The sequence below is a fragment of the Haemaphysalis longicornis genome, unplaced genomic scaffold (genome assembly GCF_048455015.1).
Source record: "Haemaphysalis longicornis isolate Haplotype H1 unplaced genomic scaffold, Haemaphysalis longicornis Haplotype H1 scaffold_2, whole genome shotgun sequence".
Taxonomy (NCBI): Eukaryota; Metazoa; Arthropoda; class Arachnida; order Ixodida; family Ixodidae; genus Haemaphysalis; species Haemaphysalis longicornis.
Window position 1 is genome coordinate 193556108 of NW_027526295.1, and position 13256 is coordinate 193569363.

Sequence of the window (13256 nt, forward strand, 5' to 3'; positions counted from 1 at the left end):
CTAGTGTTAGTAGAGCGGCGGGTAATGGCAAAGGAGCGGCGAAGCGCGATTGCCATACGCTTCTCGGCGAGGTTATGTTGATACGCTGTGTTGCATACGATTCGTGCGAGGTAATAACGGCCAATGAAAGCTTTCAAGCGCCTTAACAGTAACGCAAAAATTAGTGACAATAGCAAAAGTGGATTCCTGAGCGTAATGAATATGTGTATGTATAACAGACGAGAAAAAACGCATGTTGCTGATGACAACTGCAAAACAAAAATGCTCGCTACAGGTAAGCGTCTCGAAGTTATCTTTTACACTCGGTACATAATTGCCTTGGGCACCAAAGCTATGACAATGCTGCAACTGCTGTAAAACCCGCTTGCATTTCCCAGTCGCAATCGTCTAGCGACGCGAATTTGAAGAATTCAGGCTAAGCAACACCGAATTCGCTTTCGCCGATGCAGGAAAATATGGCATGTTTCCTTATTCTGACACTCACACAGACGACACCTTTCACATACGTTACATAGAGCACTTAACATATGCATCGGACAATAAGAAAGCACTTAGCTTGCGCTAATTTGTGCGGAAACAAATGAGTCGTCCGATCGCCCAGCTACCTATCTCAACTAGGCGACGACGAGTTGATTGTTATTTACGAGAAAAACTATGGTTGTGAGGCTCTGCTTCGAATCGAACTGAGCAATAGTCCCTAAACCTAGCAAAGCGCTAACCGCAAGGCGCAAAACGCGGTCACGTTCGCTTGCACAGAGAGAAATTCAGGCACCAGTTGCAATGGATCTGTTGTGTTATGCACAGAACTACACGCTGTACACTTGAATATTACCTTCCGCAACCTCCACCCGACGGCGTGGTCTAGCGGATAGCGCGTCGGGTTCCTTGTGTATATATCCGGGCGTCAGGGGTTCGATCCCTGCCGGTGCCGAAGTTTTTTTTCTTTTTTCTGCACTCTACGCAGTTCGTCCTTGGGGAGTATCGGAACGGACCATCCGGGTGGGGGACTAACCGTTCGTCCCCTCGCAGTTAGTCCCCAAAGGGACTAATGATTGTGGCAGAGGCCGTTAGTCCCCGAAAGGACGAACTTTTAGTCCTTTTTGCCTAAGAGTGTACTTACACCCAGGCATAACTTAGTAAAACCACAGGCAGTTTCTTGGTCAACGCTCCCGTGTAATGCCATTTATAGCTTTCACCGCCTGACAAGGTGCGCGAAGTCGCTCCCATCTTTTCCGCCTAAATGTGGCGCATTCTGTGAACAAGTCGCGCACGAGAGAGGCCACAAGGAAGGATTTCTAATTGCAACATCGCGTCCAAGAGGAACAGTGAACTTTGGAAAGGAATTGAGAAGAAACTGAGCCTTCGCTAGTATTGCATGTCTATATTACGCTGCAAACGTAAACACGCCATTGCATGAAACTCTGTATTCCTTTCAGGAAAACAAACGCGCTCAGAAAACCTCTACATGATATGCAGTACTGGGCAAAAGAGTACTGTAGAACTAACATCTCGTCTATGCCTCTTTCTCGTGTTCTGTATAGAATCAACCCGGACCCCAGAATACACCACACAATCTGGAGCCTGGCCATCGGAGCCTTCTTCGCCAACGCAGCCAGCTACGCCACCAATCACATGATGGTACTGCGGTACCTGACTGTGCCGACGCTCAGCCAAGCCAAGTTGTGAGTGCTGTATCGCATATCTTGTACGCTCACAGCTTTTTCAGCTACAGAACCCCTTACAGTAGCTAATCCCGATCACAAGAGTTGTCATAGAAATCAGATGCGAGTTTCAATTGAGCCTATACCTTGGGGACACAACCTAGATCTAACCCTATACGTCAAACACTGAGCATTTTCTATAAGCCAGAACCTCTCGTGTTCACGGCAATTTCAACAACGAAGGCGCGCAATTTTAAACTTCTCACGCCGTTGCACTGTTCAGACGAAAAAATACGCTCCCTACATTCAGTGGCTTAAATTACTGCATGCTATTCTTCGAGCTGAAGCTTTATCTCGAACACTGTGCCATAGTACCCTGCGCACACAAGTTACCGCACGTAAGCTTTTTTTTTTTCCCCAATACACTCTGCCCTTTCTCTTGTCTCTCATCCTTCAGCGTCGTGTGGTTCAACTTTCCCCTGCTGTGCATCGTCCTTGCGCTCAGCGGTTTCTCGGGCCTTCTCGTGTATGTCAAGTACGCCAGCTGCGATCCCGTGGCTGCGCACCAGATTACTACCGAAGACCAGGTATATATACGTCTGCCAACCGCATGTATTCATACTCTGTGCTATAGCCACGTAAAGTTCTGTGAATGACAGGCAGCATGCGCCTTACGCAGTGTTAATCTTGCCCGAGTCGAAGTATATAGGTGACCTAAGCTTCATTTGCTTATAGGTAGCCTTGGAGTTTTCAGTGATACTCCAACGGTACGTTGTGTCTCTAGCAAGTCCTGCTCATTGAACCAACTATGAATAAATTATCTTTTCCTTTATTTTTTTTTAGCTTCTGCCCTACTTTGTGATGGACGTGCTGGGAAAGATGACTGGCATCCCAGGCCTGTTCGTTGCTGGTATCTTCGCAGCCTCGCTGAGGTGAAATTCATTTCCTCTTATGACGTTCACAAGCTGCCATTCTGCCTAACAGTGACGATGTTTTGGTGCTCGAACCACTGGTACCATTAAATTTGTGAACGCACAACTTCTGTGACCAAGTATCACTGACGGAACCGCTTGCGTCGGAGATGGGGTATGGATAATGTAACTGACACTGCTTTCCATAAAAAATGACTACCGATAATTGCTTTCCAGTTGCAAGCGACTTCGACAGTTGTTTTAAATACGATAATTAGTCACTTTAGAACACCCCCGAACAAGAACAAAAATTAACAAAACAGTCGGAAGCTTCTTTAAGATTTTTGATCCCCTCGAAGTACCGACAACAAACATGTAAGGGCTTCCTGCCTTGGTCCCCCTTCCCCACGCACATGCAGCATACCTACTGGGGGAATGAGCCAAAATCGCAACGCCAATACATTACCGGTACAGCTGAAGGGCCGTCTACCACAGGCAAATATCCATGCTTGGCATATGCCTTTGCTGTGGATTTTTTTTTCTTTCTGGCTTTACAGCGACAACTTTAAGGTGCACCCGATATTGTACCTCGACTCGATAATCATCATACTCTCATAGACATGCCTCCACAGCTGGCGCCATTGGTCGTATCACCTTCGGGTGATTGCCTGTGAATTTTCTTTTTTTTTGTACGTATAGATATCCCTTTTTACGCCCCGTTCTCTGGTTCACCTCAAGACTTGTCTAAGCGTTGACCGCCCTCTGATCCATACACGCAGCTCCATCTCCTCTGGCGTCAACGCCCTGTGCGCGGTGTCGTACGTGGACATCATCGCCACCATCAAGCCAGACATTCCAGACCGCACTGGGGCCAAGATTATTGTCGCACTAGGTGAGAATACCGGAAGACTCAGCGCAGCAGCTATTACAAAGCCGGCTTCTAGTTTCAATTCAAAATATCTTTGAGACGAGAACATTGTTTGTTTTGTGCAAAATACTAAAACTATGCTTCATGTGAATCCAGGGGCGTAGCCCAGAAAGACTTGAACCACCCCCCCCCCCCCCCCCCCCACCCTCCTCCCGCAATACTCACAAAACCTTCAGCGTTTTTTTTTTTTTGCCTTTGTTAATACAAAGTTGGCCGTTGTCAGAGCTTCAACGCTAAAAAAATGCCAATCAAGCAAATTTATATACAACTAGCGGCAAGCGCACACCTTCCAGACCATGGCTTCATAAATGAATTCCAATATGTAACCTTTTTACAACCGGTAGGTTAACCCTGCGCTCGAACCACGTCCGACTGTCACCATACTCATCCGAGAACCCGCTAGCTGGAGGCTCTAATAGCGCAGTTACTTTTGTTCACGGTTATTAAGTTTCTCTAATAGTGGTTGTTCACCACTCAAGCTTTGTTGGACGCCCGCTGTACACTACGTCCTGTGTAGGTTTCCTGGGCCCTCTCAGGCTGCGTAGCAGTCTTTATTCAGAAAACGTTCCAAAAAATTTCCGCAAAATAAAATTGAATTGAATTGATTTCAACACTTATTCATAGAGTTTACTATTTCTTCCCAGCTGATTCATTCGGCTTGATTAAGTATTATGCGTTTCTGTCGCATCCCCGGTGCTAATTGCGACACACTGCGCAGCAGATTGTAGAGGAATCATACTACTGGAGCAAATAAATAAACGCAAATGTGTGCGCAACATTCGTTTTATCCTAAATTGGTCGCAGTCACTAAATCGGTCAGGGCATGATTCTTATTCATCATATTGAATGCATGCGTCGGGGTGTATTTTCTGCCGGGCATATTGCTTTGTTTTAGTGTAAAATGTCGCTTTCCGCTTCCGTTCTTTTGTATCATGATCAGGTCCGCTATCCAGCTACCGAGCCCACCGTACACTCTTCATTTAGCAGAGCACAAGGTGTATCTCATTCCTCCAGAGCCTGCATTTCCCGTACCTACCTCCAAATCCTGCAGTTCTGTAACCCTGCCCCTAATAGACGTTCTCTTGTTTCCCGCGTGCACGCAGGCGTGTTCTTCGGCCTGCTGACCATCGGACTGGTGGCGATCGCTTCCCGAATGGGCAACGTGCTCGCCGTGAGTAGACGCTTGCGCTTCCGTCGACCGGAGTTTGCCTCCTGGGCGTTCGAGGGGTGCTTGCATCGGAGTCCGAACATCGCCTCTCTCTTTTTCCCTGAAAGAACTCGCTCGGGCGAGGACGCCGCTGCGAAGCGATGACGGTTTTATCCCCTACTCTGCAAACAAAAGCTATCACTGAAGCTTTCAGAGCCGTTATGGCTCCAGCGAAGGAGCAAAATCAGTATACATTTCTTGTAGCAGCGTTATGTGCGTTGGGCAATGTCCATAGTCCAGGACCCCAGTTTATGCTGCTGCCAGTGGAGGATACGGAGAAGTATTTTCTAACCCTCTGCGTCCGCTATTCCCTGTGCCCAGAATACGTATCATGAATGCGAAGCATGATGATAGTTCGCTTAGAAGTATCATCGCGAAAATCATGCCCCCTTCTCCGCCCTGACTACGAGCTGTTTAAACATGCATCCACAGCTACGAGCTGGAAAATGGTGCAATCGCCTTATGCACAGCAGAAACGTGTAAAAAATAACTATAGCTGAGGACGTAACGCTTTAAGGTGAAGGAAAGTTTATGCCTGCAAAAGCATAAAAATTGTGCACGTTTTGAATTGCGTCTGGACTATACATATGGTGCCGTTAACACAGATGGATACCAAGCTAAATGCGTGGGAATGATCTCAGAGCAATGGCTGCTTGAGGCCCAAAAATAAGTTGTAGTTTCCGACACTTCTGTACGCGAACGTTATATTTGGACCTACCTCGAATATAAAAATTACATTGCTCTATAACACTCCAGAACGTTGCTCCCTGTCGTCACCACTTTATTGCTGTAAATGTTTGCTGATAAAATTTTATTAGTACACTCCAAAGAACAGTAACCCAATTAATCTAGAAGCCACTTCCTGTCCGCGTAGACGCAAACTGTTTTTTAAAGACGATAGTTTTTATTGGGCTACATAAAGAAAGATTTTGACCAGTCTGTACGTCGGTCAACCACTAGATTCAACCAGCCGGTCAAAAAACAGGTGAAATAGTGCTTGAACACGAAGTATACTCAGGCGAGACCATTCCGAACCACCAAAACTGCTGCCACGGCTCAGGCATGTCCACGTTATTCAACGTAAAGGAAGAAAAATCAGGACATAACCGAAAGTACCAGCTATATTTTAAATAAGAATACTAATTGGTTTGGTATTTACGGTTACAAATGAAAGCAAAAAGTTACGTTTAAAACGATGTCAAACAGAGACGAGATAAAAGCACACTACTTTAAAAAATGCCGCCTCAATAGGTTTTAAACACAGCCGCAAAAAAAGGCGTCCCAACAGATGGCGCACGGGCGTTGCGAAGGCGGGAAAATTGAATTGAATTTAGTAAACCGCCATTGATTTCATCGTGGGAGGAGCGAGAGGAGAGGGAGGGAAGAGCGTGGGAGGTGGAAGGGTGAGAGAGGAGGTGGTGCTACGTGGCAAGGGCAGCCGGCGGCTGACGTTTTCGACGACATTTTTGCAGCGACGCGAGCATATACGCGGCCAATTTCTTTATAAGACCGTCACTAGCGGCGTTCTTCTCGAGCCTGTTCCTACAGCACGAGCTTCGAAAAACACCCCGTGAACGCCCCGAATGCAAACCCGGACATGACGGAAATGTAAGTTGCTTCTCATTGCATCGTTCTACAATGCGTGAGCAGGTGTCAGAACAGGGTTAACAGGTATATTTTTGGCGACTAAAGAACGTGATAGAAATAAAAGAAGGGAATGAATATAGCCACTGCTTTCAACCAGCCGCGATTTTTCACGCTTGTGCTGCTGTTTCTGCTTCTTGCAACGCATGTGCAAAAACAATACGCAGTAATTTGATGGCTTAATTGCGCGCAATGTAATACATTTACAACGTTATGCAAATACAAACAAAACTAGCTTCATGTTTATACAAGGGAATTAAAGCTTTCATTCCTGGTTATATTTTTCTTTTACAAATTTTGTCAGTACTAATTTCCTGCTCGAGGTAAGGAAGAAAAGGGGCCAGCTTTTTGCTTCCGTTCATTTTTGTTTGAATTTTCTTTAACCTAGTTTCATCAGTGATTCGTTTCAATCTATTTATACTTACAAATGCCCTCGTGCTTTGCCCTCACCGCCTTGGACAGGCATCCCAGGTCATCAACAGCGCCATCGGTGGACCACTACTCGGCCTGTTCACGTTGGGGATGTTTATACCATGTGCCAACAGCAAAGTGAGTGAACACATTGTTGCACCATTGCACGTATTCGCCACGATTACTGGAGCACGTGCAAAACGCCCTTACAGTAGCGTTCCCGCCGGATGCACAGACAAAGCTTGGAAGGAGAGAGAGAGAGAGAGAGAGAGAGAGAGAGAGAGAGAGAGAGAGAGAGAGAGAGAGAGAGAGAAGAGAGAGAGAGAGAGAGAGAGAGAGAGAGAGAGAGAGAGAGAGAGAGAGAGAGAGAGAGAGAGAGAGAGAGAGAGAGAGAGAGAGAGGGGGGGGGGGGTCAGCTCTGCTAGCGGCAGTGCTTGCTACTAAATAAATGCCCGCGCTCTCTTGCTGTAACGAAAAGCAACAAAAAATTTGGAAACGTTTTTATTCTAAGCGCATACAGCGAATTTACAAGCACGCTCGTTATTGATGCGAGAGCTTAGTTGAATCTAAAATCTAGCGTCGTGTCTCAGAAAATGGCCGGCAGCTCAAAGAACAAAAACCAGATAAAAAGATGTTTAAATGCGATGTATACAGGCAACGGCTGTTAGTTCACCACCCAGTTCCCCTGCGCATTGCTTCTATTGGTTTGTTTTCAGCACTACAGGCGGCCAGGGGGCAGCTGTTCCCACGCCCCACACCGCACAGGAAACCCTGGTGGGCGGGGAATAAGTAGGCAGCACTCGCTTTCTCGAACCTTTTCAATGGTTGCCATGAATGGGCAAGCAAATTCAAGGGCGCTAGTCTTTGGCGGCGAACCACAGAAGGATTTCCGGCTCGCACTGTATTTTCGCAACGCTCCAAGAGGTTCATTGCATGCTAGAGGTCCAAACTCTCGCTTTGTGAATATAAAGTTTTAAAATACTTCGTGAGGCACTGACACAAGTTCTATTTATTGGATATAGCTCCAAGTGGCTAGCTTAGAGAAACACTGAAGTCTCAATAACCTTTTGCTTTAACTGAAAGATCATACGTTTCGTAGCCCTCTAGGCCTTTGTTCGACCGCCAGCGATGTTTCTTTTTTTTTAGGAATGAATTATTAGACATGGCGTATCTCCCTACCGTTTCCCTTCTGTGTTTTAATAGCCACAGATCGAGCTGGGGCCCTGTTTTCAATTTGGCTCGACCGTCGTCATCTTTCTCGGTACCCGTATACTCATTGGCTTTCACCTTCGTGGCAAATATTTGAAGCCAATGGCTTGATGGCACCGGTGCCACTTTTCAAGGCCGTGCTACCTTCTGGAAGCACCTGTTGAAAATAAACGTGCAACTTTTCAAGCAGTTTGTCGGCCTTTTTTAATCAAGCCCATTGCGCTAGTAGTGCCTAATCTTGCCGCCAGCTGTGCGCTAGTGGTAAGCATGTTCCGTATACGTTCTCGGGTTCACCCGCATGCACGCATGTTTTTGTGCCCTTGTGCGCAAGGCAAAACATTTCAGTGAAATTTAAACTGAAATGAGCCTATCGCGCCTGAACTGATGTATCACATTGGATTGTGTTCGCTGCCTGAAGACTTTTAAAAGGCAAATGACGATATTTACGTGTCCCTGCTGCCTCAGTGTTGCTCCAGAAAAACTCTTCGGCAAGCTCCACCAACCCAGCTCTTCCCTAGCTCTTCAAGATTTGTGGTGTCCCAAAATGTAGTGCGGGAAAGAGTATAAGGACTGCGATGCCTGTTTGCGCGCTCTTTGCAGTTCTGCTTCTGCGAGCGGTATAGGCCAACTTGCTTTTACACCTTAGTGCCCCTTCAACTGCGACCCCTTCCTGTACTTCGGCCTATTTATCTTTTATGTGCATGCAGAAGACATGTATCTTCCCCGACTCCTTGCGCTATGCCCAGGGAGCGCTGTCCGGACTCTTGGTGTCTCTGGTCTTCTCTCTCTGGATCCATCTGGGCCAGTTCGTCAGCTCCATGGCCGTCGCCCAGCCGCCGCCTTCCATAGACGGCTGCCCCGCCGACGTCCGCAACGCAGCTTTCGCTGCTGTACTTAACGCCACCAAAGTTGGAACCGAGAGCGCCAGGTGAGCCCTGGCACCCGGAGTTCTGCCCTAACCCCAACCCTAACAGTTGTATACTAGGGAAAGCTTAAAGGCGTACTGACGCGAAATGTTTGTGCTGTTATGGGTGCCTAGCAGCCCACTAATCATAGAACGATACATTAGATGGTCGATAGCTCCGCAAAATAATTATTTACAGCCTCTTTTGCTTGTGTCAGTTACGGTTCTGACTAAACAAACTCCGAGGTAGCCGTCATAACAGGAGGGCGCTCATGACGTCGCCGTTATCGTCGCCCCACTGCCGGGATGGACGCCCGCGCGCCAGCGCTCGCTCGCGCGCCTAGACTGGCCGTGGTCTCCACTATCTCCACGCGCCGGGCAGCATGACGTCAGTCCGAGAACGGTGAAGTGATACACACGGAGCGCAGCCAGCGCGTTGGCAACGTCACGGGAGCCCTCCCGTCAGCACTTTGGGGGCAGGAGAAGCAAATGACGTCATGCTGATGGTGATTGCGAAACAGTAGCTGTTCTTTCTCGTGCGCGCAAATATGAAATGGGTTGGAAACATGTTATACTGAACGGTTGCGGTTGAAACTTTCTGGAAATATCTCCATATACAAAGGAAGCCTTTTTCATATAGTTATCCCAGCTTTGAAATCTCGTGTCAGCAGTCCTTTAAACACTGAACTCGTAAAGATGGCAATAATAGGAATTCTGGTTCTCATGCATATGGACTCTTGAATTGATATTTTTTATGTTATGCTCTAGCGTTGTTTTCTTGTACGGGTATTCGCCCCGAGCGCGAACACAGTCGGCCCCTGGCGGCGGCGGGACGAACCGCTCCTAGTGTGGATGGCGCTCTCGCGTCGTCTGCTTTTTCACGTTGCGTGCGGCGCGAGACGCGTGCTGCACACGACAAAACAACCAATATGTGTGCTCGTATGGCAGTAAGCAATGACATATTTACCTCTGCTTGCGCATTTCCTCTAGAAACGCAATAATCAGCGGCCGTTGCGGGTTAATGCGCTGGTTTAATTCCACGAAACATCTTCGCCCTGGTCAGCGCTTGAGTGTGAAACGTGTTATAAACATTGCTTCCACACATTGCACTTTTCGAATTGTTGAGTGCAGTCGCCTACCGTTTCGGGAACGTCGAAGGATGCTTTTTGAAGGTGGCGTGGTGATTATTTAAAGGATATAAAAGTTCAGTGCGCAAAACGGGTAAGCAGCGACAAGACCTGTGCATACGCGTGCAAATTCCACACCCTTGTAAAATTGCGCTGTGTCCTTATAGAAAGAAGAAAGAAACAAAAACATTTACACTGCACACGACCCGTGCGCTATCGCCCATACATTTACCGGACACGTATTTTACACCCGCAAGCGCCTGTGTGATCGTGTCCTTCCCGTACCTTTTCTAAAATAAATACCATTTTTGGACAGTCGTTACTAAGGAGGAGGAATAAACATCTATTCAACTGTATCGAGTTGCTAATTTGACGTATTATTTAAAATAAGTTTCTATGGATCCGCAAGAGTATTTAGGGGGGATTTTTCGGTAAAATTAAGCAGTTGTGAGTTTGCGTCTGTCATGTGGAATTCCGTGTGTCATTTTCATATATATCATTTTCAAATCCGACATGAATCACCTTGTCCAGAAACATGTCTCACTCAGCATAACCAAATGCCTAATATGGTCACGTCCTAACCTCTTAAGGTGGACCTAAGTTTAAAGAAAGAGGAGAAAACGCGTAATATAATGCACGTTGTTGCCCACATGTGTGAGGGGTGTGTGCCATGACTCGCTGTTTTTTTTTTTCACAATTCTTGCTTTCAATACAATTTTGAAAAAGGCGAGCCACAATTTCTGGAAAATCTCGGACCAAAGGGAGGTTAATCAGTTTTGAAAATACGTGCTAAAGTACTGCTTTTTCACCGCTACAGAACGCCTAGTGTTTCGATTGTAAGATATTGTGGTAACCATAGTTTGGCTTTTCGCGTTACTTGCGTTCTCTTCTCGCTGCTCTTGCAACGTTGGCAGGACCCCCCCCTTCCCGAAAAAAAAAAAACGAAATGCACAGAATTTTATTTTTTAACCAATCCTCAAGAAGTAAATGCCAAGACAAAGGCGATTCAGTTTACAAAACAAAGTAGTTACCGGGAAGCCGTTGCGCTGATTCGCAACGAGAAATAAAAAGGAAATGTTTTACTACATTTGCAACAGCGCAACCTCATTTATTGCCATCTTTAGGGTTCGTAAGCGACCTTATACGCAAGAGTGCAAACACATCTCGCTGTTGCAGGCACCTGTTAGATTTTAAAAGGAACGCAAATGGTCAACAGAGCAGCCGTAACAGAAAATTTGTGCTCACTGTGAGGTCCCAGAAGCTTGGTTTGCACACTGTAAACCTGCTTGTCTTTGCGAAAACCTAGCTAGACATGAGATATTGATTGTACTGTGTGCGTTGACAATTCAATTCGCAAGTTCACTCGCGACAAAAGCCGTAAATAAGTGATCCGAAACCGTTATTCATCAAACCTTCCTTCAGAGTCGCTAAAATTTCATTTAAAAGACCCGTTAGAGAGGTTACATTTACATCTCTGAACTGAGCAAAATTCAGTAATCTTATGTTGCCTTTTGAACACACAAAAAATATCGTAAGCTCCTAGAAAGAATTTCGGGGCAGTTAAGTAGTGTTACCATTTCAGGGCATCCCACAAATGCAAGAATGCGTTATGCTACCAGTGAAAGCGATTGAGATTGCCGTTGTAAAATGAATTGAAGAGATCGAGGCTTCCTGATTTGTTTCTGTTTATGCTTTTATTGAAGGCTCAATGCCATAGTCTGGAAAGATCGAGCTTGCTACGAGCCACAGCGTACAAGTTCATTGTCACAATTACGGCCATTCTGAGATTCCCGATGAGTCGTCCCTTTTTTTGGCGTAGTAATGAAAACTGACTGCCGCTTCCATGCTATACATTGAACGTTGAGGAACCGAACTACAGCATACCACTCTTGTTTGCACCTTTCGTGCGCACATACGGCGAGAAAAAGGCACGAAGCGCGCCCACAGTGTGCATTCTTACGGGCCGCTCAGCGGAGCATCCACACTAGCAGCGCGACGCTGGCGCCACCTACATCTCGAGCTCGCGGCGAATAGCGGTCGGCGTCCTAACGCTGACGTAGAAGACCAATCCATACATGTACATTGTTTCCCTTATGATTTTTCTACGTCAAATGTGTGAACCCTAATATTTACCGTATTAACCGGAGAGGTGGGTCAGAATTTTCCGAATCTAAGCTTTTGGCGCATGTCGCTTCAAGGAATGTGACAGCTTGATTTGAAGGCAGGAACACTAAACTTGTGGGCTCGGGGACGAGAGAAGGCGGCTATGTTCCCCTTCGATGAGACAGATTTTCTATTTGGAATGAGTTAAACCACAAAAATTAGAGCGTTAAAATTAGGACACAGAAGTTTGCGAGAAGAAAAGACGTGTTCACGAAATGCCGCAATTCTATGCAGATTTTTTTCCTTTCTAGTACGCACGGCCCGGAACGCATTAGAGCGTCCCGTCTCCCGTCGGGAGGACCCTTTGCGTTACCCTTCAAGGCTCGGTTCTGAATTTGAACCGTTGCGTGCAATAAATAGCCGAGGTACAAGCACCCGACCACGGCCGCTGGATGAAAGGCGCAGCGCTCTCATCCAGCGGCCGTGACCCGACGCGCAGGCACGCCGGTCCATTAACAAGCGGGAACACTATTTTGAAGGCACGCTGTTAAGTAGGTACGCTCCTGCGAGGTCGCTGTGACACTTGAACAAGCGTCTGCAGTACTGAAGTGTAGAAACAATGATAAACGTTGGGATTAGCCAATTAAAGGCCCCATCAAAGCTCGCGACCAGCTGAAATAATATAACCCTTCTTGCGTAATCAATCGATCAATTTGTCGAGAAAATCAAAGGACAGGAATGAATACCCACGGATTGTGGAGGATTCGCAACTTTGGAATATCTGCAATGCCCCTTACAGGAAGTTATAACGCTGCCAATCCCAACGACAACGATTTCCATAATTATAAACGAGCGAAACATTAAATTGCCGCCCTTGTTTTGCAGTGACGGTCTCATACCAGACGTCTACGCCCTCTCAAGCCTTTGGTACACTCTGCTGGCCTGGTTCGCAGTACTGGCTGTTGGAGTCCCTGTCAGCTACTTCACGTGTAAGTATTCCTGAGCGTAGATAAATCACCACGATTTGATTACAGCACGTGCAGCTTTTGTACAACACATTTCCCTTCCATGCTGTCACCAACTTTTATTTGCTCGACATAATTTCTACAACTGTTACAAATTTAATGTTTTCTGGAGATCCACATTTCGAC

At 46.6% G+C, this 13256-nt stretch overlaps 1 protein-coding gene across 3 annotated transcripts in view; it reads left to right on the top strand.

The window, feature by feature from the left end:
* LOC144169720 (sodium-coupled monocarboxylate transporter 1-like) overlaps nucleotides 1-13256 on the top strand; it is a 96225-nt gene that overhangs the window by 78450 nt on the left and 4519 nt on the right. For all 3 annotated transcript variants that reach the window (XM_077699035.1, XM_077699036.1, XM_077699034.1), the window contains 8 exons: nucleotides 1542-1682; nucleotides 2119-2248; nucleotides 2505-2593; nucleotides 3352-3464; nucleotides 4604-4671; nucleotides 6814-6900; nucleotides 8718-8899; nucleotides 12991-13094. In XM_077699035.1, the coding sequence (XP_077555161.1) occupies nucleotides 1542-1682; nucleotides 2119-2248; nucleotides 2505-2593; nucleotides 3352-3464; nucleotides 4604-4671; nucleotides 6814-6900; nucleotides 8718-8899; nucleotides 12991-13094 (914 nt within the window). The remainder of the gene's footprint in view (nucleotides 1-1541; nucleotides 1683-2118; nucleotides 2249-2504; nucleotides 2594-3351; nucleotides 3465-4603; nucleotides 4672-6813; nucleotides 6901-8717; nucleotides 8900-12990; nucleotides 13095-13256) is intronic.